The sequence below is a fragment of the Oncorhynchus masou genome, chromosome 13 (assembly GCF_036934945.1).
Source record: "Oncorhynchus masou masou isolate Uvic2021 chromosome 13, UVic_Omas_1.1, whole genome shotgun sequence".
NCBI classification, from domain to species: Eukaryota; Metazoa; Chordata; class Actinopteri; order Salmoniformes; family Salmonidae; genus Oncorhynchus; species Oncorhynchus masou.
Genome location: NC_088224.1, coordinates 14,066,345 through 14,087,960, shown reverse-complemented (window position 1 = coordinate 14,087,960; position 21,616 = coordinate 14,066,345). Strand labels below are relative to the sequence as shown.

At 42.3% G+C, this 21,616-nt stretch overlaps 1 protein-coding gene across 3 annotated transcripts; it reads left to right on the top strand.

The window, feature by feature from the left end:
* Positions 1-366: 366 nt before the first annotated feature.
* On the top strand, positions 367-17,535 carry LOC135551761 (zinc transporter ZIP4-like). 3 transcript variants are annotated; one of them, XM_064982974.1, is made up of 12 exons: positions 367-722; positions 2,128-2,424; positions 2,629-2,818; positions 5,004-5,236; positions 5,703-5,874; positions 6,985-7,157; positions 8,000-8,182; positions 11,770-11,865; positions 14,169-14,232; positions 15,660-15,812; positions 16,272-16,459; positions 16,801-17,535. In XM_064982974.1, the coding sequence occupies exons 1-12, from the start codon at positions 420-422 to the stop codon at positions 16,927-16,929; spliced, it is 2,181 nt and encodes a 726-aa protein (XP_064839046.1). In that variant the 5' UTR covers positions 367-419; the 3' UTR covers positions 16,930-17,535. The 3 variants fall into 3 exon arrangements, with proteins under 3 accessions (XP_064839046.1, XP_064839045.1, XP_064839047.1); XM_064982973.1 differs by having other exon boundaries at positions 368-722; positions 2,626-2,818; XM_064982975.1 differs by lacking the exons at positions 367-722; positions 2,128-2,424; positions 2,629-2,818; ... (3 more) ...; positions 8,000-8,182; positions 11,770-11,865 and adding an exon at positions 13,398-13,406.
* The last annotated feature ends 4,081 nt before the right edge of the window (positions 17,536-21,616 follow it).

The window sequence follows — 21,616 nt, the reverse complement described above, 5'->3', positions numbered from 1 at the left end:
ACACAATCTTTTAGTAAATGGGAATGTTAGCTAATAGATTAGATTTCTTTACCACTGGAGAGATAGCAGGCAGAAAAAAATTCCCATAAAGGGTCATCAGTGTATTGGTCACCATTGAGGATGTAAGTGAATCACTTGGCAGTTGGCACAAATATTTTGCCTGTATTCTTAGCAACATGTCTTATTGACATAACCCTTGCCATTATGTCAGCTGATGCTGAGTGTACATTGAAGACAGGTGATTTTGGACCTGTACCCCATATTCAGGTGAACTGCAATGGTTTCCTATTTATGGACTGGTAGTGAAGCGCAACTCGCCTCTGGACCAATCAAAGGCGAGCTAACAGGTCAAGGAAATCTGAAACTTAGCTGATTATAGATAGCTGTTTGGTGAACTTAAAACCGTGTGTGGACTGCATATGCGCCACTCGGAATCATCTCTTTCTATAAACTCACTGTTTTTGCACTTTTATTTTTTATTTTTTAAAGAGGATTTATATTTGAATAGAACAATGGAAACTATATATATGTATTTTCCCGTTATTCTCCTATGTCTGAGTTTGAACCTATTCAGCTATGCGTGGGGTTCACCTGTGGATGTATATGGGAAAGTGGTGGAGCTCGTGTCGCCAGGAGAGGAATACCTGGATGAAATGTCAGTTCGCTCCTTTTTCAAACTGTTGGAGAAGCGTGTGCAGTGCCCTGGTGTGTCGTGTGAAAAGGTAACGTTTTTCTTACACTCGCTTCAACTTGGTTTTAGGAAAGGTCGAGGTCCAATCTGCACCTGTTACTGTGCCGTGCGCTACACACAATGGAATACAGCGCTGTACATTTGTCATAGTGCTTTTTCAGACCTAGCTTGTTAAGCCTAAATCTGTATTATTATTTTTTTATTGACCAGTCTCGAACCAAGTCTTTTTTTTATTGACACATATATCGTGAGAACTGAGCAATAATTATATGATAATAGTAATGATTCTGGCTATTATTATGTAGGTATTTTATAGAGAGAATACACGACGTCAGCATTGCATATAGTTTTGTAGCAGATTTGTGTAACTGTATGTATTAAAATCATTAAGTTCTACCAATGATGTAAAACACCCTGATCAATATTTAACTAATTCCATGTGTTAGGGTATTATCATAGATTATAGCAATGGCTTTGACTTAAATGGCTTATGTGTAAAACAAATAAATATTTATATATATCGTGGTTGTATTACCCTTTTACTGTGCAGCCTGTTTAAACGTCTAAATGATTGGGCATTTTGTTTTACATAATTTAATACATTCAATGTAAAAAATAATAATAATAAATGACTCTGTTCATCATGCCATTGCACCACAAGTACTCCAACAAGTGTTAATTTTGGTTTAATTTGACTACAGTAGAAAAACATGTACACATCAATTTTTTTGAATACATTTTGTCTGTTGTTCAGACATTGAAGGCTTTGGACTTTACCGTGGCAGGTGTAATCTGCCCTTGTGACCATGTAGAGGAAGTTTTCTGTCACATGCTATGTGAGAGATGTGTTATAGATTGGCCAAACATGTTTGGGACTAACACTAATGATAAGTAGTTAATCAGCATGTTCTGCTAATGCAACAATGGCCTGAGATCTTACTCATACACGGTCATGATGCTGGAGAATCACGAAGAAATCTCTGCACACTTCCAGTGAGATGCACATTTATTTTTAATAGATACGGAGCTTTCGGTCAGTCGACCTTCATCGAGCTCAGCCACTTTTTAAAGAAATGTGCATCTGACTTGAAGTGTGTCAAGACATTTTTTTTTCTCTGTTTCTCCAGTTGAGCATTTAGCCTCCAGCACCACTAATCAGTTCTGGACTTCTGGTAGACTCTACAGAATAATCTGTTAGATAATAGGCCAAGTCACTGTATGTCCTGACTCAAAAAGCCAGAGAATAGCTGTCAAAGATCAGAAAATTAGATTTTTATGTCTCGCATTCACCCAACCTAAACTCCTTTAGCTTTGTGGTTATAATTACTGACTTTACAAGACCCTACGTTGGTTTTCTCTCATAAATTAGGCATATATTTGTACTGGGTAGATAAATAATCTACATGCCACACTGAAGCCACCCTGCTTCTTTCTAGTGCCTCTCTGTGCAGTCAGTAGACCAGCTGGTGGGTAACTTCACCAGCACTGGTGGTCTCCTTCACAAGGAGAGCTTCTTCAGAGTAGCGGCAGGATGCTGTTTGTACCTCAGCTCTCCCTCAGAGGCCTGCTCTGCCGTGAGGGCAGGGAGGTGGGGGGGCGAGACGGACAACTTCATCCATGAGATCACAGGCTATGACCATGGGGATGGACACGGAGACATGGAGAGCAGTGGGATAGAGACACTGCTCCATAACTTGAAGAAGTACTACAAGCCCGATCAGCGGTACGACCAGGTTGGTGCTGCTGTGTTAATAAGAATGGCAACACATTTTATATACTGTACCTTCTAAGGTTGTGCAATAGAAACCCAACGAACTACCGTTAGCAACAGTGACCTGTTTTCTAACAAACTCATTTGAGTAGATTTGTTCCAACAAAATATTTATATTCTATTCAACGGTGTATGTCTGTCCCTTGTTGTGGTGGTCATTTAGCAGTGTCTTACTGGTCAAGACATCCTGGAGGAGATGAATGATGGTGTCCCACACAACATGGATGTGATGTTTGGATACATAGTTTACCGTGCTTTGCAAGGTGACTGCATGACTTCCAGATCACTGCCTGAAGAGGACTTCTTTCTGGATTTCATATTCAACTCCTTCGGTTCTGACAACATTACCATACATGGTACAGTAAGAAACAACTATTCCTATTGGTACGAAATGTCTGTGGTGTAATATTGCCTCATAACAAACTACTATCGCGATTGAGTATGAATCATTTTCCTTGCACTGTTTAGTTTTATTACACTGTAATGTGTAATACTTTACTGTAACATCAACCCACTCATTAATCCATCTTGTGCAATACATAGTTGATCATTCATTTACCATGATGCTATTAATCTTATCCTCAAAACCTATGTTAATGTTACCCTCAAACCCTATGCTATCACCCCATGAAGCCTGGATAATGAGTTTATATTGATGTTCCGCAATGGCCGAATATACTCTACCAGCATATTACTGTTCCTCAATGGCCTGCTAATATACTCTACCAGCATATTACTGTTCCTCAATGGCCTAATATACTCTACCAGCATATTAATGTTCCTCAATGGCTGCTAATATACTCTACCAGCATATTACTGTATTACTGTTCCTCAATGGTCTCTACCAGCATATTACTGTTCTCAATGGTCCTAATATACTCTACCAGCATATTACTGTTCCTCAATGGTCTGCTAATATACTCTACCAGCATATTACTGTTCCTCAATGGCCTGCTAATATACTCTACCAGCATATTACTGTTCCTCAATGGTCTGCTAATATACTCTACCAGCATATTACTGTTCCTCAATGGTCTGCTAATATACTCTACCAGCATATTACTGTTCCTCAATGGTCTGCTAATATACTCTACCAGCATATTACTGTTCCTCAATGGCCTAATATACTCTACCAGCATATTACTGTTCCTCAATGGTCTAATATACTCTACCAGCATATTACTGTTCCTCAATGGTCTGCTAATATACTCTACCAGCATATTACTGTTCCTCAATGGTCTGCTAATATACTCTACCAGCATATTACTGTTCCTCAATGGTCTGCTAATATACTCTACCAGCATATTACTGTTCCTCAATGGTCTGCTAATATACTCTACCAGCATATTACTGTTCCTCAATGGTCTGCTAATATACTCTACCAGCATATTACTGTTCCTCAATGGTCTGCTAATATACTCTACCAGCATATTACTGTTCCTCAATGGTCTGCTAATATACTCTACCAGCATATTACTGTTCCTCAATGGTCTGCTAATATACTCTACCAGCATATTACTGTTCCTCAATGGTCTGCTAATATACTCTACCAGCATATTACTGTTCCTCAATGGTCTGCTAATATACTCTACCAGCATATTACTGTTCCTCAATGGTCTGCTAATATACTCTACCAGCATATTACTGTTCCTCAATGGTCTGCTAATATACTCTACCAGCATATTACTGTTCCTCAATGGTCTGCTAATATACTCTACCAGCATATTACTGTTCCTCAATGGTCTGCTAATATACTCTACCAGCATATTACTGTTCCTCAATGGTCTGCTAATATACTCTACCAGCATATTACTGTTCCTCAATGGTCTGCTAATATACTCTACCAGCATATTACTGTTCCTCAATGGTGCATATTACTGTTCCTCAATGGTTCTGCTAATATACTCTACCAGCATATTACTGTTCCTCAATGGTCTGCTAATATACTCTACCAGCATATTACTGTTCCTCAATGGTCTGCTAATATACTCTACCAGCATATTACTGTTCCTCAATGGTCTGCTAATATACTCTACCAGCATATTACTGTTCCTCAATGGTCTAATATACTCTACCAGCATATATTCTACCAGCATATTACTGTTCCTCAATGGTCTGCTAATATACTCTACCAGCATATTACTGTTCCTCAATGGTCTGCTAATATACTCTACCAGCATATTACTGTTCCTCAATGGCCTGCTAATATACTCTACCAGCATATTACTGTTCCTCAATGGTCTGCTAATATACTCTACCAGCATATTACTGTTCCTCAATGGCCTAATATACTCTACCAGCATATTACTGTTCCTCAATGGCCTGCTAATATACTCTACCAGCATATTACTGTTCCTCAATGGCCTGCTAATATACTCTACCAGCATATTACTGTTCCTCAATGGTCTGCTAATATACTCTACCAGCATATTACTGTTCCTCAATGGTCTGCTAATATACTCTACCAGCATATTACTGTTCCTCAATGGCCTAATATACTCTACCACCAACTAACCATATCATTGTGATTCATCTCTGTAGAGCTGGAAGGCCTTATGAAGAGCCTGCAACTGGGTGGAATCCATGAAGAGGATCACGATCATAGAGATCAAGAGGGACACAACGATGACCATGGTCACGATGACCACGTTGACCATGACCATAGTGACCACAGTACTGTTAGCAGGGGTCGGGGGGGTCGAAGTGGAGGTGATGCCTTCAGGACGAGTCATGAGGAGGGGTACCACCATAGGAACATCAGCAGCTGGAAACTGGTAATTGTTATTCTCAACCACCACGGGGCTTTGTCTGTAATTAGGTCAAGGCCATCGCTCCAATCTCCTGAAGAGACCTTCAGGGGCTTAACGATGCGCACACACACACAGGCTCCTTCACTGTGACTCATTATCAGACTGCTAAACCCCTGGTGTCCGCTGCATCTCCAATGAGCCTCAGATGTGCAGTTGATGGCCTGAGCTATTGGCAGCTGTAGGATTCTCTCCATGGTAATGTCTATATTAGAGAAATCTGAATGAGAAGGAACACTGCTGAGGGATAATAACATGTTACTTGTAATATATTGGTCCCCACTTTGAATGCCCAATGACATCTTACTGTCAGTTAATCAGTTAGCGACAAGGAGTGTCAATTCAAAGAATAGACCAATGGGCTTTGGTCAAAAGTTATGCACTGCAAAGGGAATAGTGATCCATTTGTTTCAGCCCTGTTTCCTCCACGTAGACGTGTTTCAGCCCGGAGGAGCTGATAAAGATCCATGGGCTGAATGGATCTAGCCTGTCCAGGTCTGACGTGGCCCGGCTCAGCCCAGCCCTGGTCCAGCAGCTCCTCAGTGGTGCCTGCAACAGCATCTCTCCCCCCACTGGACCATCAGACCAGCTCAGCACCACAGAGAGTGAGTGAACTGCTACAGTCCGAGCCACTGTGATTCTGCATTGTGTGCTCGTCATTGATCTATTGATTGCTACAGTACACACTATATTCAACACTCATTCCTGCCTGTTAATTTTTTTAATGATAAAGGAATTATACACTGACTATGCAGAAATACATTTCCTCTGTTTGTTAATATATAATCCAAAATTCAAAATCACAAAAGTTGAGGCTCTAGTCCAAAAAGACTAGAGCCTATTGCATTCGGTAGGACTAGAGCCTATTGCATTCGGTAGGACTAGAGCCTATTGCATTCGGTCGGACGAGAGCCTATTGCATTCGGTCGGACGAGAGCCTATTGCATTCGGTCGGACGAGAGCCTATTGCATTCGGTCGGACGAGCCTATTGCATTTGCGGTCGGACGAGCCTATTGCATTCGGTCGGACGAGCCTATTGCATTCGGGTCGGACGAGCCTATTGCATTCGGTCGACGAGAGCCTATTGCATTCGGTCGGACGAGAGCCTATTGCATTCGGGTCGGACGAGAGCCTATTGCATTCGGTCGGACGAGAGCCTATTGCATTCGGGTAGGACGAGAGCCTATTGCATTCGGGTCGGACGAGCCTATTGCATTCGGGACGAGCCTCGGGGTCGGACGAGAGCCTATTGCATTCGGGTCGGACGAGAGCCTATTGCATTCGGGTCGGACGAGAGCCTATTGCATTCGGGTCGGACGAGAGCCTATTGCATTCGGGTCGGACGAGAGCCTATTGCATTCGGGTAGGACGAGCCTATTGCATTCGGACGGAGAGCCTATTGCATTCGGGTCGGACGAGCCTATTGCATTCGGGTCGGACGAGAGCCTATTGCATTCGGGTCGGACGAGAGCCTATTGCATTCGGGTCGGACGAGAGCCTATTGCATTCGGGTCGGACGAGAGCCTATTGCATTCGGGTCGGACGAGAGCCTATTGCATTCGGGTCGGCCGAGAGCCTATTTCAAGCATAATCACACAATGTTTACTGTATTATCTAACAGACCTTTTGTGGCTTGACTGACTGACTGATTGGCTTGAGTCTGGCACTGTTATTATATTTGTAACACCTTAATGTTAATTCTCTCTCCCCACAGAGTTTGTGTATGCCTCCATAGCCAATCTGCTGATCTGTCTGGCCGCCCTGGTTGGCGTTATGGTCCTGCTGTGTACCTCCTGCAGCAGTGTTTTCCAGCTCGTCATCCAGTTCTGTGTCAGCCTGGCCGTTGGCTCCCTCACTGGGGACGCCCTGTTGCACCTCCTGCCTATGGTGAGCACCACATTACCATATCCACATCACTGAGCCCAGCTGATTCAAGCTGAGCTGCACTGTACTGGCCTGGTTATGCATCCATCATAGTTGCTGGAATGTCCAATGTGAAAAGAAAACCACTTATCTAGCCAGCCAGACCTCTTCCTCCTCAACACTTCATTAAAGTGTTGTGGTTAATGTCAGTGCGACCCAATGATCAGCCAGATGTCTGAGAGACAAGTCAGAGCAACACATACAGTAGTCCCATCTGATGCTTCCTAGCCTTATTTCCCCCAGGGCAGAAGTCTGAAGGGGATACTTCCTGCTGCTGCAGCTCAATCCATTTAGATCCATCATGTCAACATCGCAGGGCGAAGTATTAGCAGGCTGTCACACTGTGTCACCCTCTACAGTGTCAAATAATAACGATGTGAGGAACAAGAACGACACCTTCAGATCGGGCAAACGGAGAAATGGCCCCTTGTTCCTTCAGGGAACTTTAGGTTATTACAAAGCCAATGATAAGAGCAACATAACAATGTGTCCCAATGGTCCGACATGACTTCTTATCTTCCTCTCCTTCACAACCACTTATTTAGAGGACTTGATTGGTTAAAGCAATATGGTGGATAGGTACTGGTCTCCACTCTAGACTTTCATCTGTCAGTAGTGAGTGAAGGAGGTCATTTCAGACTAATGGACCCTGCACAGGTTGATTTGCATCGCCAGTATTTGGTCTTGTGTAGTGTATTACACTTCACTTGAACCTGCCTTCATAAGAGCTACGCAACACTGTCATTGGGCTGTCATTGGGCTGACTGTCAGACTGGGTTGTGACTGTGTTTCCTCTGTTGGTTCAGTTCCTAGGCCTCCATGTTCACAGTGAAGGAACAGATCACAGCCACTCAGAGGAGGTTCCAGACTACATCTGTAAGATACTGGTGATGATGGCTGGCATCTACTGCTTCTATCTCATGGAGACTATCTTCTCCATCATCACCACTCATAAGGACAGCCATCACCATTCCCTGCATCACCATGGGGTAAGTAGTGTCTATCATCTGGGCTGTGTTCAGTAGGGCACGATGTAAGAAAATGTATTGCAACAGGCAACAAAAATATGGGTTCTTATTGGACACGACCAGGTGGTACCTCTCCATTTCAGAAGGTTTCTAAACCTTATCTCCTTACTGAACACCTCCGTTCTGTCAGCTTACTGGTTTGGTGGATCCATGGTGAAAAGAACTCCCACACACGCACACTTGCAATACACCTTTTAATAAAGTGCAATGTTTCGTTCAAAGATATTTCAGGTCTTTCTGGTTCCAAAATGTGAGAATTGTTAGCTATCACCCGTAGAAACATTTGAAGTCTGAAGTCTACATACACCTTAGCCAAATACATTTAAGCTCCGTTTTTCACAATTTCTGACATTTTATCCTGGTAGAAATTCCCTGTCTTATGTCAGTTAGGATCACCACTTTATTTTAAGAATGTCAGAATAATAGTAGAGAGAATGATTTATCGCATTCATCACATTCCCAGTGGGTCAGAAGTTTACATGCGCTCAATTAGTATTTGGTAGCATTGCCTTTAACTTGTTTAACTTGGGTCAAATGTTTTGGGTAGCCTTCCACAAGCTTCCCACAATAAGTTGGGTGAATTTTGGCCCATTCCTCCTGACAGAGCTGGTGTAACTGAGTCAGGTTTGTAGGCCTCCTTGCTCGGACACGCTTTTTCAGTTCTGCCCAATAGTATTGAGGTCAGGGCTTTGTTGACTTTGTTGTCCTTAAGCCATTTTGCCACAACTTTGGAAGTATGCTTGGGGTCATTGTCCATTTGGAAGACCCATTTGCGACCAAGCTTTAACTTCCTGACTAATGTCTTGAGATGTTGCTTCAATATATCCACATCATTTTCTTTGTTAATGATGCCATCTATTTTGTGAAGTGCACCAGTCCCTCCTGCAGCAAAGCAGCCCCACAACATGATTTTTTCAAATCAAATCAAATTTTATTTGTCACATACACATGGTTATCAGATGTTAATACGAGTGTAGCGAAATGCTTGTGCTTCTAGTTCCGACAATGCAGTAATAACCAACAAGTAATCTAACTAACAATTCCAAAACTACTGTCTTACACTGTGTATAAGGGGATAATGTATATGTACATAAAGATATATGAATGAGTGATGGTACAGAGCAGCATAGGCAAGATACAGTAGATGGTATCGAGTACAGTATATACATATGAGATGAGTATGTAAACAAAGTGGCATAGTTAAAGTGGCTAGTGATACATGTATTACATAAGGATGCAGTAGATAATATAGAGTACAGTATATACGTATACATATGAGATGAATAATGTAGGGTATGTAAACATTATATTAGGTAGCATTGTTTAAAGTGGCTAGTGATATATTTTACATCATTTCCCATCAATTCCCATTATTAAAGTGGCTGGAGTTGAGTCAGTGTGTTGGCAGCAGCCACTCAATGTTAGTGGTTGCTGTTTAACAGTCTGATGGCCTTGAGATAGAAGCTGTTTTTCAGTCTCTCGGTCCCAGCTTTGATGCACCTGTACTGACCTCGCCTTCTGGATGATAGCGGGGTGAACAGGCAGTGGCTCGGGTGGTTGTTGTCCTTGATGATCTTTATGGCCTTCCTGTAACATTGGGTGGTGTAGGTGTCCTGGAGGGCAGATAGTTTGCCCCAGGTGATGCGTTGTGCAGACCTCACTACCCTCTGGAGAGCCTTACGGTTGTGGGCGGAGCAGTTGCCGTACCAGGCGGTGATACAGCCCGCCAGGATGCTCTCAATTGTGCATCTGTAGAAGTTTGTGAGTGCTTTTGGTGACAAGCCGAATTTCTTCAGTCTCCTGAGGTTGAAGAGGCGCTGCTGCGCCTTCTTCACGATGCTGTCTGTGTGAGTGGACCAATTCAGTTTGTCTGTGATGTGTGTGCCGAGGAACTTAACTTACTACCCTCTTCACTACTGTTCCATCGATGTGAATAGGGGGTGTTCCCTCTGCTGTTTCCTGAAGTCCACAATCATCTCCTTAGTTTTGTTGACGTTGAGTGTGAGGTTATTTTCCTGACACCACACTCCGAGGGCCCTCACCTCCTCCCTGTAGGCCGTCTCGTCGTTGTTGGTAATCAAGCCTACCACTGTTGTGTCGTCCGCAAACTTGATGATTGAGTTGGAGGCGTGCGTGGCCACGCAGTCGTGGGTGAACAGGGAGTACAGGAGAGGGCTCAGAACATACCCTTGTGGGGCCCCAGTGTTGAGGATCAGCGGGGTGGAGATGTTGTTGCCTACCCTCACTACCTGGGGGTGGCCGTCAGGAAGTCCAGTACCCAGTTGCACAGGGCGGGGTCGAGACCCAGGGTCTCGAGCTTGATGACGAGCTTGGAGGGTATTATGGTGTTAAATGCCCGAGCTGTAGTCGATGAACAGCATTCTCACATAGGTATTCCTCTTGTCCAGATGGGTTAGGGCAGTGTGCAGTGTGGTTGAGATTGCATCGTCTGTGGACCTATTTGGGCGGTAAGCAAATTGGAGTGGGTCTAGGGTGTCAGGTAGGGTGGAGGTGATTAGTCTCTCAAAGCACTTTGATGCTGCCACCCCCGTGCTTCACGGTTGGGATGGTGTTCTTCGGCTTGCAAGCTTCCCCCTTTTTCCTCCAAACATAGCGATGGTCATCATGGCCAAACAGTTCTATTTTTGTTTCATCAGACCAGTCGACATTTCACCAAAAAGTACGATCTTTGTGCAGTTGCAAACCGTAGTCTGGCTTTCTTCTGGCGGTTTTGGAGCAGTGGCTTCTTCCTTGCTGAGCGGCCTTTCAGGTTATGTTGATATAGGACTTGTTTTACTGTGGATATAGATACTTTTGTACCTGTTTCACCCAGCATCTTCACAAGGTCCTTTGCTATTGTTCTGGCATTGATTTGCACTTTTCGCACCAAAGTACGTTCATCACTAGGAGACAGAACGTGTCTCCTTCCTGAGCGGTATGACGGCTGCGTGGTCCCATGGTGTTTATACTTGCGTACTATTGTTTGTACAGATGAGCGTGGTACCTTCAGGCGTTTGGAAATTGCTCCCAGGATGAACCAGACTTGTGGAGGTCTACAATTTTTTTCTGAGGTCTTTGCTGATTTCTTTTGATTTTCACATGATGTCAAGCAAAGAGGCACAGAGTTTGAAGGTTGGCCTTGAAATACATCCACAGGTACACCTCCAATTGACTAAAATGATGTCAATTAGCCTATCAGAAGCTTCTAAAACCATGACATAATTTTCTGGAATTTTCCAAGCTGTTTAAAGGCACAGTCAACTTAGTGTATGTAAACTTCTGACCCACTGGAATTGTGATACAATGAATTATATGTGACATAATCTGTCTGTAAACAGTTGTTGAAAAATTACTTGTCATGCACAAAGTAGATGTCCTAAACAACTTGCCAAAACTATAGTTTGTTAACAAGACATTTGTGGAGTGGTTGAAAAACGAGTTTTAATGACCCCAACCTAAGAGTATGTGAACTTACGACTTCAACTGTACATGTTCTTTGTTGTGATGTTCCGGGCCCAGACAGATACATTGTGCCATTGTGTTTCCAGGAGGAGTCTGAGCCCCATCACTGTGACCATGGTAAAGTCCTGGAGATGTACCTGCAGGAGAAAAATAACAAGCAGTCCATCTCCCAGACTGACCTGGTAGGTTCTGTACCACTTATTCACAGACTGACCTGGTAGGGCCTGTACCACTTATTCACAGACTGACCTGGTAGGTTCTGTACCACTTATTCACAGACACACCTGGTAGGTTCTGTACCACCTATTCACAGACTGACCTGGTAGGTTCTGTACCACTTATTCACAGACTGACCTGGTAGGTTCTGTACCACTTATTCACAGACTGACCTGGTAGGTTCTGTACCACTTATTCACAGACTGACCTGGTAGGTTCTGTACCACTTATTCACAGACACACCTGGTAGGTTCTGTACCACCTATTCACAGACACTGTACCACCTGGACACACCTAGGTTCTGTACCACCTATTCACAGACACACCTGGTAGGTTCTGTACCACTTATTCACAGACACACCTGGTAGGTTCTGTACCACCTATTCACAGACACACCTGGTAGGTTCTGTACCACCTATTCACAGACACACCTGGTAGGTTCTGTACCACCTATTCACAGACACACCTGGTAGGTTCTGTACCACTTATTCACAGACTGACCTGGTAGGTTCTGTACCACCTATTCACAGACACACCTGGTAGGTTCTGTACCACCTATTCACAGACTGACCTGGTAGGTTCTGTACCACTTATTCACAGACACACCTGGTAGGTTCTGTACCACCTATTCACAGACTGACCTGGTAGGTTCTGTACCACTTATTCACAGACTGACCTGGTAGGTTCTGTACCACCTATTCACAGACTGACCTGGTAGGTTCTGTACCACCTATTCACAGACTGACCTGGTAGGTTCTGTACCACTTATTCACAGACACACCTGGTAGGTTCTGTACCACCTATTCACAGACTGACCTGGTAGGTTCTGTACCACTTATTCACAGACTGACCTGGTAGGGCCTGTACCACTTATTCACAGACTGACCTGGTAGGTTCTGTACCACTTATTCACAGACACACCTGGTAGGTTCTGTACCACTTATTCACAGACTGACCTGGTAGGTTCTGTACCACCTATTCACAGACACACCTGGTAGGTTCTGTACCACTTATTCACAGACTGACCTGGTAGGTTCTGTACCACCTATTCACAGACTGACCTGGTAGGTTCTGTACCACCTATTCACAGACTGACCTGGTAGGTTCTGTACCACCTATTCACAGACTGACCTGGTAGGTTCTGTACCACTTATTCACAGACACACCTGGTAGGTTCTGTACCACCTATTCACAGACTGACCTGGTAGGTTCTGTACCACTTATTCACAGACACACCTGGTAGGTTCTGTACCACCTATTCAGACTGACCTGGTAGGTTCTGTACCACTTATTCACAGACTGACCTGGTAGGTTCTGTACCACTTATTCACAGACACACCTGGTAGGTTCTGTACCACCTGACTGACCTGGTAGGTTCTGTACCACTTATTCACAGACTGACCTGGTAGGTTCTGTACCACCTATTCACAGACTGACCTGGTAGGTTCTGTACCACCTATTGACAGACTGACCTGGTTTCTGTACCACCTATTCCCAGACTGACCTGGTAGGTTCTGTACCACCTATTCACAGACTGACCTGGTAGGTTCTGTACCACTTATTCACAGACACACCTGGTAGGTTCTGTACCACCTATTCACAGACACACCTGGTAGGTTCTGTACCACTTATTCACAGACACACCTGGTAGGTTCTGTACCACCTATTCAGACTGACCTGGTAGGTTCTGTACCACCTATTCACAGACACACCTGGTAGGTTCTGTACCACCTATTCACAGACTGACCTGGTAGGTTCTGTACCACTTATTCACAGACACACCTGGTAGGTTCTGTACCACTTATTCACAGACTGACCTGGTAGGTTCTGTACCACCTATTCAGACTGACCTGGTAGGTTCTGTACCACTTATTCACAGACACACCTGGTAGGTTCTGTACCACTTATTCACAGACACACCTGGTAGGTTCTGTACCACCTATTCACAGACTGACCTGGTAGGTTCTGTACCACCTATTCACAGACACACCTGGTAGGTTCTGTACCACCTATTCAGACTGACCTGGTAGGTTCTGTACCACTTATTCACAGACACACCTGTGACGTTCTAAACCCACTATCTGCTCTCTTGGAGATCTGAGTCAGAGGTCCATGACTGATCAGCCAGTATCCTAGTAAAGCTGTGTTTTTACCTGACACAGTATGTAGTCTTTACTATCCGTGTCTCTGAACACCTTGTCCTCCACTAACTTGTTCACACCTGCTGTAATTCCGATGTTATAATTCTGTAAAATTCTGTTCCTAAAAGGTTGAAAGTGAGCACAGTGAGGACACAGAGAAAGCCTTTCCAGAACCAAACCAGCGCTCAAGAGGTAAGATAGACAACCCAGGTCATCATACAACCTGTAAGGAAGAGATTAAATATCGGTCAGGGTCTGACAGTCAGGGCGTTCACTGGAAAGCTGATATACTGTGAACTTACTGTGTGAGTCAAGTTTCGTCAATGATTACACACATTTAGCGTGACAAAGAGTAATGTGCACCAAAGAGCTTTGTTCAATTACATGAGGAACAGCAATACAGGGATTCATTACTGCAGGGGTACAACATTTTAGCTTCAGATGCACCCAAAAACACCCTGTCATATCATTGTAATGATAATATCAACAGTGACAACAATTTATTTATCTGACATGATTAAAACGAGACATCATCCTTTATGTAATCTTTATAAACAATTCAAGCACAATATTCAATGGTTTAGTTGTAGTCACTCTACAGTATAACTGCTAGCTTGCCAGTTCCTACCAGTGTAAAAATACTTTAAAGTACTACTTAAGTAGTTTTTTGCGGTATCTCTACTTTACTTTACTATTTATATTTTTGCCAACTTTTACTTCACTACATTCCTAAAGAAAATAATGTACTTTTGACTTTTTTCCTCCCCTGACACCTAAAGGTGCTCGTTACATTTTGACAAAAAAAATGGTCCATTTGACGCACTTAGTAAGAGAACGTCCCTGGTCATCCCTACTGCCTCTGATCTGGCGGACTCATTAAACACAAATGTTTTGTTTGTAAATAATATGTGAGTGTTGGAGTGTGCCTGTGGCTATAAGTACATATAAAAAACATTAATTATGCCATCCGGTTTGCTTAATATGAAGAATTTGAAATGATTTATACTTTTACTTTTCATACTTAAGTATATTTGAGCAATTACATCTACTTTTGATACTGAAGTATATTTAAAACCAAATACTTTGACTTTTACTCAAGTAGTATTTTACTGGGTGACTTTTACTTGTCATTTTCTATGAAGGTATCTTTATTTTTACTCAAGTATGACAATTTAGTACTTTTCCCACCACTGGTTCCTACAGATGTAGGATCTTAATTTGATCACCCTGTTCTTGCAGGAAATGCAAACATGAAGTAAATTTAAGGTTTAAAAAGACTTCTAAAGTTAGTAATTTCCACTTTAAAATGTCAGACTTGATTTGTCCTAACTAACAATGTATCAACCCCTACAACAATTGTATTTTTATTTTTTATAATCCACACAATTATTCATATTTCCTGTTGCTTACAGGATACTTTTCCTGTTGTGAGAAACTGGTCAAATTAAGATCCTACATCTGTATTCTGTATTCCAGCCTAATGCCATTGGCTAATCAATAATGCTGTCATTGTGATATATGAATTTAGACACATGATTAAAAATAGCCAAATTTGACTTTAGTTCTTTAGACGACTCAGCCTCTCTCTGAGTTTCCCTTCTGTCTCTCCCCTCCACTAGAACAGCGTCTGCTACCCTACATGGTCACCATAGGGGACGGAATACATAACTTTGCCGATGGCCTGGCTATCGGAGCGGCCTTTTCTGTTTCCTGGAAGTCCGGCCTTGCCACGTCTTTGGCTGTGTTCTGTCACGAGTTGCCTCACGAACTGGGTGAGTGTAGACTGATGCCTCTAGTTGGTCATGTTGAAAGAGGTTTTTAGGGAATGAGACCCAGCCACATTAGTACTTCAGATGTTTATTTTATATCAATTTGTGTGTGTGTGTGTGTGTGTGTGTGTGTGTGTGTGTGTGTGTGTGTGTGTGTGTGTGTGTGTGTGTGTGTGTGTGTGTGTGTGTGTGTGTGTGTGTGTGTGTGTGTGTGTGTGTGTGTGTGTGTGTGTGTGTGTGTGTGTGTGTGTGTGTGTAAAATTATGTTCGATTTCTGGACAATATTTTTTCATTTCAAACAGTCAAGTGTTAGACTGGATGAGTAGTAGTGGTAGATGATTAGCCACATCTTCTCTCTCCATACAGATTCCTATTCACACAATCCCTCCAATGGCATCAACCTAAGACCTCCATTTTTATCACTGACGTCCCTTTTAAACCTCTCCGTCCTACATCTCCCAGGTGATTTTGCAATCCTGCTGCACAGCGGGTTGTCAGTGAAGAAGGCCTTGATGCTGAATGTGGGCAGTGCCCTCACATCCTTCATCGGACTCTACATCGCCCTCACCGTCTCTACTGACCTGGCCACCAATCAGTGGATCGCGGCCATCACCTCTGGTCTCTTCCTGTATGTGGGTCTGGCTGATATGGTTAGTACACTAGGTTTACCACATTCTCAAACAGGCTGTGAGGAATCACTTCTTTGGGTTTCTCTTCAAATGAGAGTCTATCGCACAAATTGTTCAAATGACCCTTCTTGGTTATTGTTGCAACTTCGGACAACATTTTCCCCTGGAAGCCCAATTATGACTTGGGCCTTAAGTGTCTCCTGGCTATGTCACCTGACCAGGAAGAGCTCTGACCCCTAGTTATGGCACGGTTGCTCCTATGTCTTTCATCAATGCCCTAATGCCTATCTTTCTCTGTTAATATGCTATATTTGGGCAAGGAGTTAAATGCAGTGGATTGTCTTGCTTCTTTCTCCTCCCAGCTCCCCACCATGATCCATGCGGACAACCGTAGGCCCTGGCTCATGTTCCTGCTCCAGAACTTAGGACTGCTGTCTGGCTGGGGCATCCTGCTGCTCCTCTCTCTGTATGAGGAAAAGATTGGCTTCTAGAGCCTCCTAGTCCTCACACTGTACAGTACAATGCAATGGATTTGTATACAATTACAAATGACACTGTATGTAAACTATGCTATATTTGACCTGTTTTGATATATTTAATTTAACATGCTTGATCATTCTATATGATGGAATATTTCCTCAAAATGACTTTCTAGATGATATATGTGATTTATGGTCTAGTTCTGTTGTATCTACCACATAGAAGTGTAGTCTGAACCTGCTGTTGGTGCTAATGTTACTGTTGGAAAGGATTTCATCTGTATGCGATTTAGTTCAAACTGTAATTTATACCACCGATATTTATAATGGGACTCACAGTTCCTCAGCCTACTGCCTCTGTAATTGCCACATCTTTTGTAACAGTGTGACTGTGCAGGGACAGGGAAGTAGGTAGATTCTATTTTAATTTGTGATCGTGTGAAGTGTGTAGTTAGCGGTAATGCAGAGGTTGACAGTGTATGTATACATGTGAGAATGTGACATGTTTAGATTTGTCTAACTTTGTCATATGTGTATTTTTACTTACAGTCTGTGCCACCAATCCCACAAAACCCCCCAAAAGTAATAAAATACGCAAAGAAGATAATAATTCTGATACATGTTGTTTCTGCTTTCCTTGTTGAACACATACATTGAGCACAAAGACATATGATGCTTTCCAGCTGCAGTATTTTTCCATTCTGTCCAGTCTCCCACTCAAGAAGAATTCCCTGTAAATGGATACAGGAAATAACGTCCTCTAGATACTTGGTTATCTGACATGATTAGGTACGTCGGCAGTTTCACTGTTCAGAGTCCACACTTTCGAAGACAGACCGCTCAGATCCATGGATCGCAACTTCAGATAAATCAGAGGTGGACCCTCATTTTTTAAAATCTTTTACAGTAGATCACCAGTCAGCATGGTGATTTACTGTAGTTTGTCTGATTACCAAGAGAGGGGTTATAAAAAGGGTTGGTACAGCAAAGTATATCAGCAGAGATGACAGGCATTGTGGATTCCATTTGATAAAATGGTCATAGTAACAGTCGGAGCAAGGGAGTGGAGGAGCTAGGCTGCATGCCTCCCAAATGGCACCCTATTGCCTAATTGGTGCACTACTTTTTTTTACCAGAGTCCTGGTCAAAAGTAGTGCACTATATAGGGAATAGGGTGCCATTTGGGAGGCACACAGAGTTTCTGGTCCATACAGTATGACCAACAGTAAAGAGCAAGGGCAATAGGGGCGTGGCCCCGCATACAGAACGCTCCACACAGGTATGACCGTAAGTCCAAGGGAGTTAAGTGGATAAGACGGATGATTTAACAGCCTTACGATAAATATTTAGAATCATCTCTATGCACACCAGAGCTACAGATAAGATTAGAGGTTTATTTCGCTCATCTTTGTTTTAAAATAAAATGGTTAAGTTAATAAAAAATACTAATAATATAAGATGCATGTGTTTGTTTAGAAACATCGCCACATTATGTCAGTGGCCTAGAGAGAGAGGGATCCCAGCTGTTTAGGCTTCTTCATCATAAACTACTATAATGATCCCTTATGGTGTGACTGTCTCAGCTTCGGTCCTGTTGTCTCTTAGTTCCTGTCCTGTTTTCTCTTAGATTTCTCTTAGTTCCTTTCATGTTTTCTCTTAGTTCCTGTCCTGTTTTCTCTTAGTTCCTGTCCTGTTTTCTCTTAGTTCCTGTCCTGTTTTCTCTTAGTTCCTGTCCTGTTTTCTCTTAGTTCCTGTCCTGTTTTCTCTTAGTTCCTGTCCTGTTTTCTCTTAGTTTCTGTCCTGTTTTCTCTTAGTTCCTGTCTTGTTTTCTCTTAGTTTTCTCCTAGGTTCTGTCCTGTTCTCTTAGTTCCTGTCCTGTTTTCTCTTAGTTCCTGTCCTGTTTTCTCTTAGACCTGTTTTCTCATAGTTCCTGTCCTGTTTTCTCCTAGGTTCTGTCTTGTTGTCTCTTAGTTCCTGTCCTGTTTTCTCCTAGGTTCTGTCTTGTTTTCTCTTAGTTCCTGTCCTGTTTTCTCTTAGTTCCTGTCCTCTTTTCTCTTAGTTCCTGTCCTCTTTTCTCTTAGCTCCTGTCCTGTTTTCTCTTAGCTCCTGTCCTGTTTTCTCTTAACTCCTGTCCTGTTTTCTCTTAGTTCCTGTCCTGTTTTCTCCTAGGTTCTGTCCTGTTTTCTATTCGTTTCTATTTTGTTTGAAAAAGGTCCAGATTTTTTTGTTTTGCTTTTACAAACAACTTTCCAAAGAATAATACGATAAACAAATACTTGAAAGTGGTGAAGTTATGCCAAGCTACTCATAGGGAGTTGATGATACACATTAAATTTGAACTTTATAGTGAATTGAGGATTTTGTCTCCAACATAAGTGAGGAAAAATTGTTTCTTATAAGTAGGGATTTGTCCATATTGACCACTAGAGGGAGCTCTGAGCATAATAATGTAATGTCTTTCCTTTTGCCCTGAAATTCACCCCAGACACATGGCCACAGAGAGACAGACATACAGTATCACTGTAGGATGTTTTCTTTCCACAGAAATTATAGATGAGGGTTGTCAGTGCTTGATTATAAGAACATGGTGTTTATAAATTAGTGAGGTAAATTGATATTCTTCACAAATGCCTACTATATTTAAAGAGATGAATGTTCTTTTTATATTGCATTCACATCTCACATTTCAGTCCACTGCAGTTACAGAAATTTGACAGTTGTTAGAACATTTATCATGGTCCACCTATTATAATTTGACTGTTTTTCAACTGTAGATGACATGGGCAAAGAAATCCTGCAGACTATTTCATTGTCAGGCTATTCATAAACTCCTCCCTGTCAAATATTCTCCATGTACAACCTTCTGAAACAAGCATTACAATATGACAATGATGTGACAATACTCGACAAAACAATTTTGATTCAATTGACAGGGTTTTTCTTGATATTTACTATTTTCTACATTGTATGTAGAATAATAGTGAAGACATCAAAACTATGAAATAACGCATGGAATCGTGTAGTAACCAAAAAAGTGTTAAACAAATAAAAATATATTTTAGATTCTTCAGAGTAGCCACCCTTTGTCTTGATGACAGCTTTGCATTCTCTACCAGCTTCATGAGGTACGCCTGCCAGTCTTCTTTAGAAAGCACCAATTAATTTATTCATAGACGCCAGTGACGACCCGTCATTCAGGGCAGGTGGGGCAGAGTAAAAAATAAGCATGTTAATTTGGCATTGATACGTGTCACATATCAGTTTGCAAACAATGTAAAAAATATATTAAAAAATAATTGAGTTAATAAAGCCTCATGTGGGATTGGTGGCACAGAAGTCTATTTTTTGTTTTCTTGAGTAAGGCAGCTCCAAAATGCAGGTGTTTCAGCGGAGATCAGTGCTTTCTGTGATGGTGGGACAGCCATCAGAAAATATGGAGCATATGGGTTGGTAATGTTCTCTAGTTACTCCATGATTGGCTCAGTGTTCTGTCACTCATGGGGACACAATGTCACTGCCAAATCTAAGGGTAGAGCTTGAAAATTCAAGCCCCTTGGGTGCTGCCATAGAGGTAAATTAGAAGTGCCCATCCAAGAAGACTCCAGGTCATTGGCCACAGATAAAATTAAGTCAAATCACGTTATATGTACAGTAGCTTTGATTGGACTGATCATGTCAACATCATACTTTCAAAATCTTAGCTAGCAGTCATCATCATGAGTGAAGTCGACAATCAACTAGCAAATCCTTTTTAATCCTTGTCAAATTAAGATAAATAATGAAGAGAAACGATCAAATGTATCGGTGCTCATCGGCCATTGGACATGAACATTACACAACAAGTTGGAAATTGCAAATTCAACAATGAATTGTTTGGAAGGAATAAGTGGCTAACTGCAAGCATTGCAAAACAATCACTAGCCTGCTATTCACTGGAGTGGCTGTCTGGTCCCAAGTATGAGTTTAAGGATCTCTTTTCCAAGCTTAAAATGATAAACATTCAACATTGGCCATGCTGTCAATCCAGCATAACTTCTGCCGCGCTCAAAACCACTGTTACTCAGAACTGGGAATTCTGACTTTAGTGAGTTCAAGACAACTGGGATCTCGGGGAAGAAACGAGCTCCGACTGGGGAAAAAACCATTTTGGATGGTCATCCAACTCGGAATTGTAAATCAGGAAGTCGGGCCTTTCTCTAGAGCTACTTGAAGAGCACTGACATCATCATGATTCCACCTGTTTTTCCCCTCCAAGTTCCCAGTTGTCTTGGAAGCACCATAAGTCCAGAGAATGCCAGACTTTGATGACAGAATTTGCTGACGAAGGACCGCCATGCCATCTTCTTGTTCAAGTGAGCACAGCACAACGAGTCCAAAAAAGGTATTTTATCCTTCTACATAAATGATGTAATATGCCAGAGAGGTGTGCATACTGTAGCTAAGAAAGTAATACTAAGTTGATGTTGTGTAGTAAACTGTTAGTAGCCCAAGTGCCTCACCCTAAAAATTTGGTCTATTTTTCCCTCTTTATTTTGCCAACTGTTCCGACTTGGTGGTGTGTATGGAACCTATAGCCTGTTTTAGAGAAATGTAATCATTGAATATTGTAAGAGCTTTCATTGTCTCTTTATATGCCCTCTTTATTTATCCTACAGTTCTGACCTAGTGTACAGGGAGAACACTGTAAGAACGGCCCATG

What these genes read in the sequence shown, in the direction of transcription:
- LOC135551761 (XM_064982973.1), top strand. Translation starts at nt 420, where the DNA reads ATGCGCCACTCGGAATCATCTCTTTCTATAAACTCACTGTTTTTGCAC. An exon ending in TGTTGCACCTCCTGCCTATG is followed by an intron (nt 7,158 to 7,999) that starts GTGAGCACCACA and finishes CTGTTGGTTCAG; the next exon opens with TTCCTAGGCCTCCATGTTCA. An exon ending in ATTCCCTGCATCACCATGGG is followed by an intron (nt 8,183 to 11,769) that starts GTAAGTAGTGTC and finishes TTGTGTTTCCAG; the next exon opens with GAGGAGTCTGAGCCCCATCA.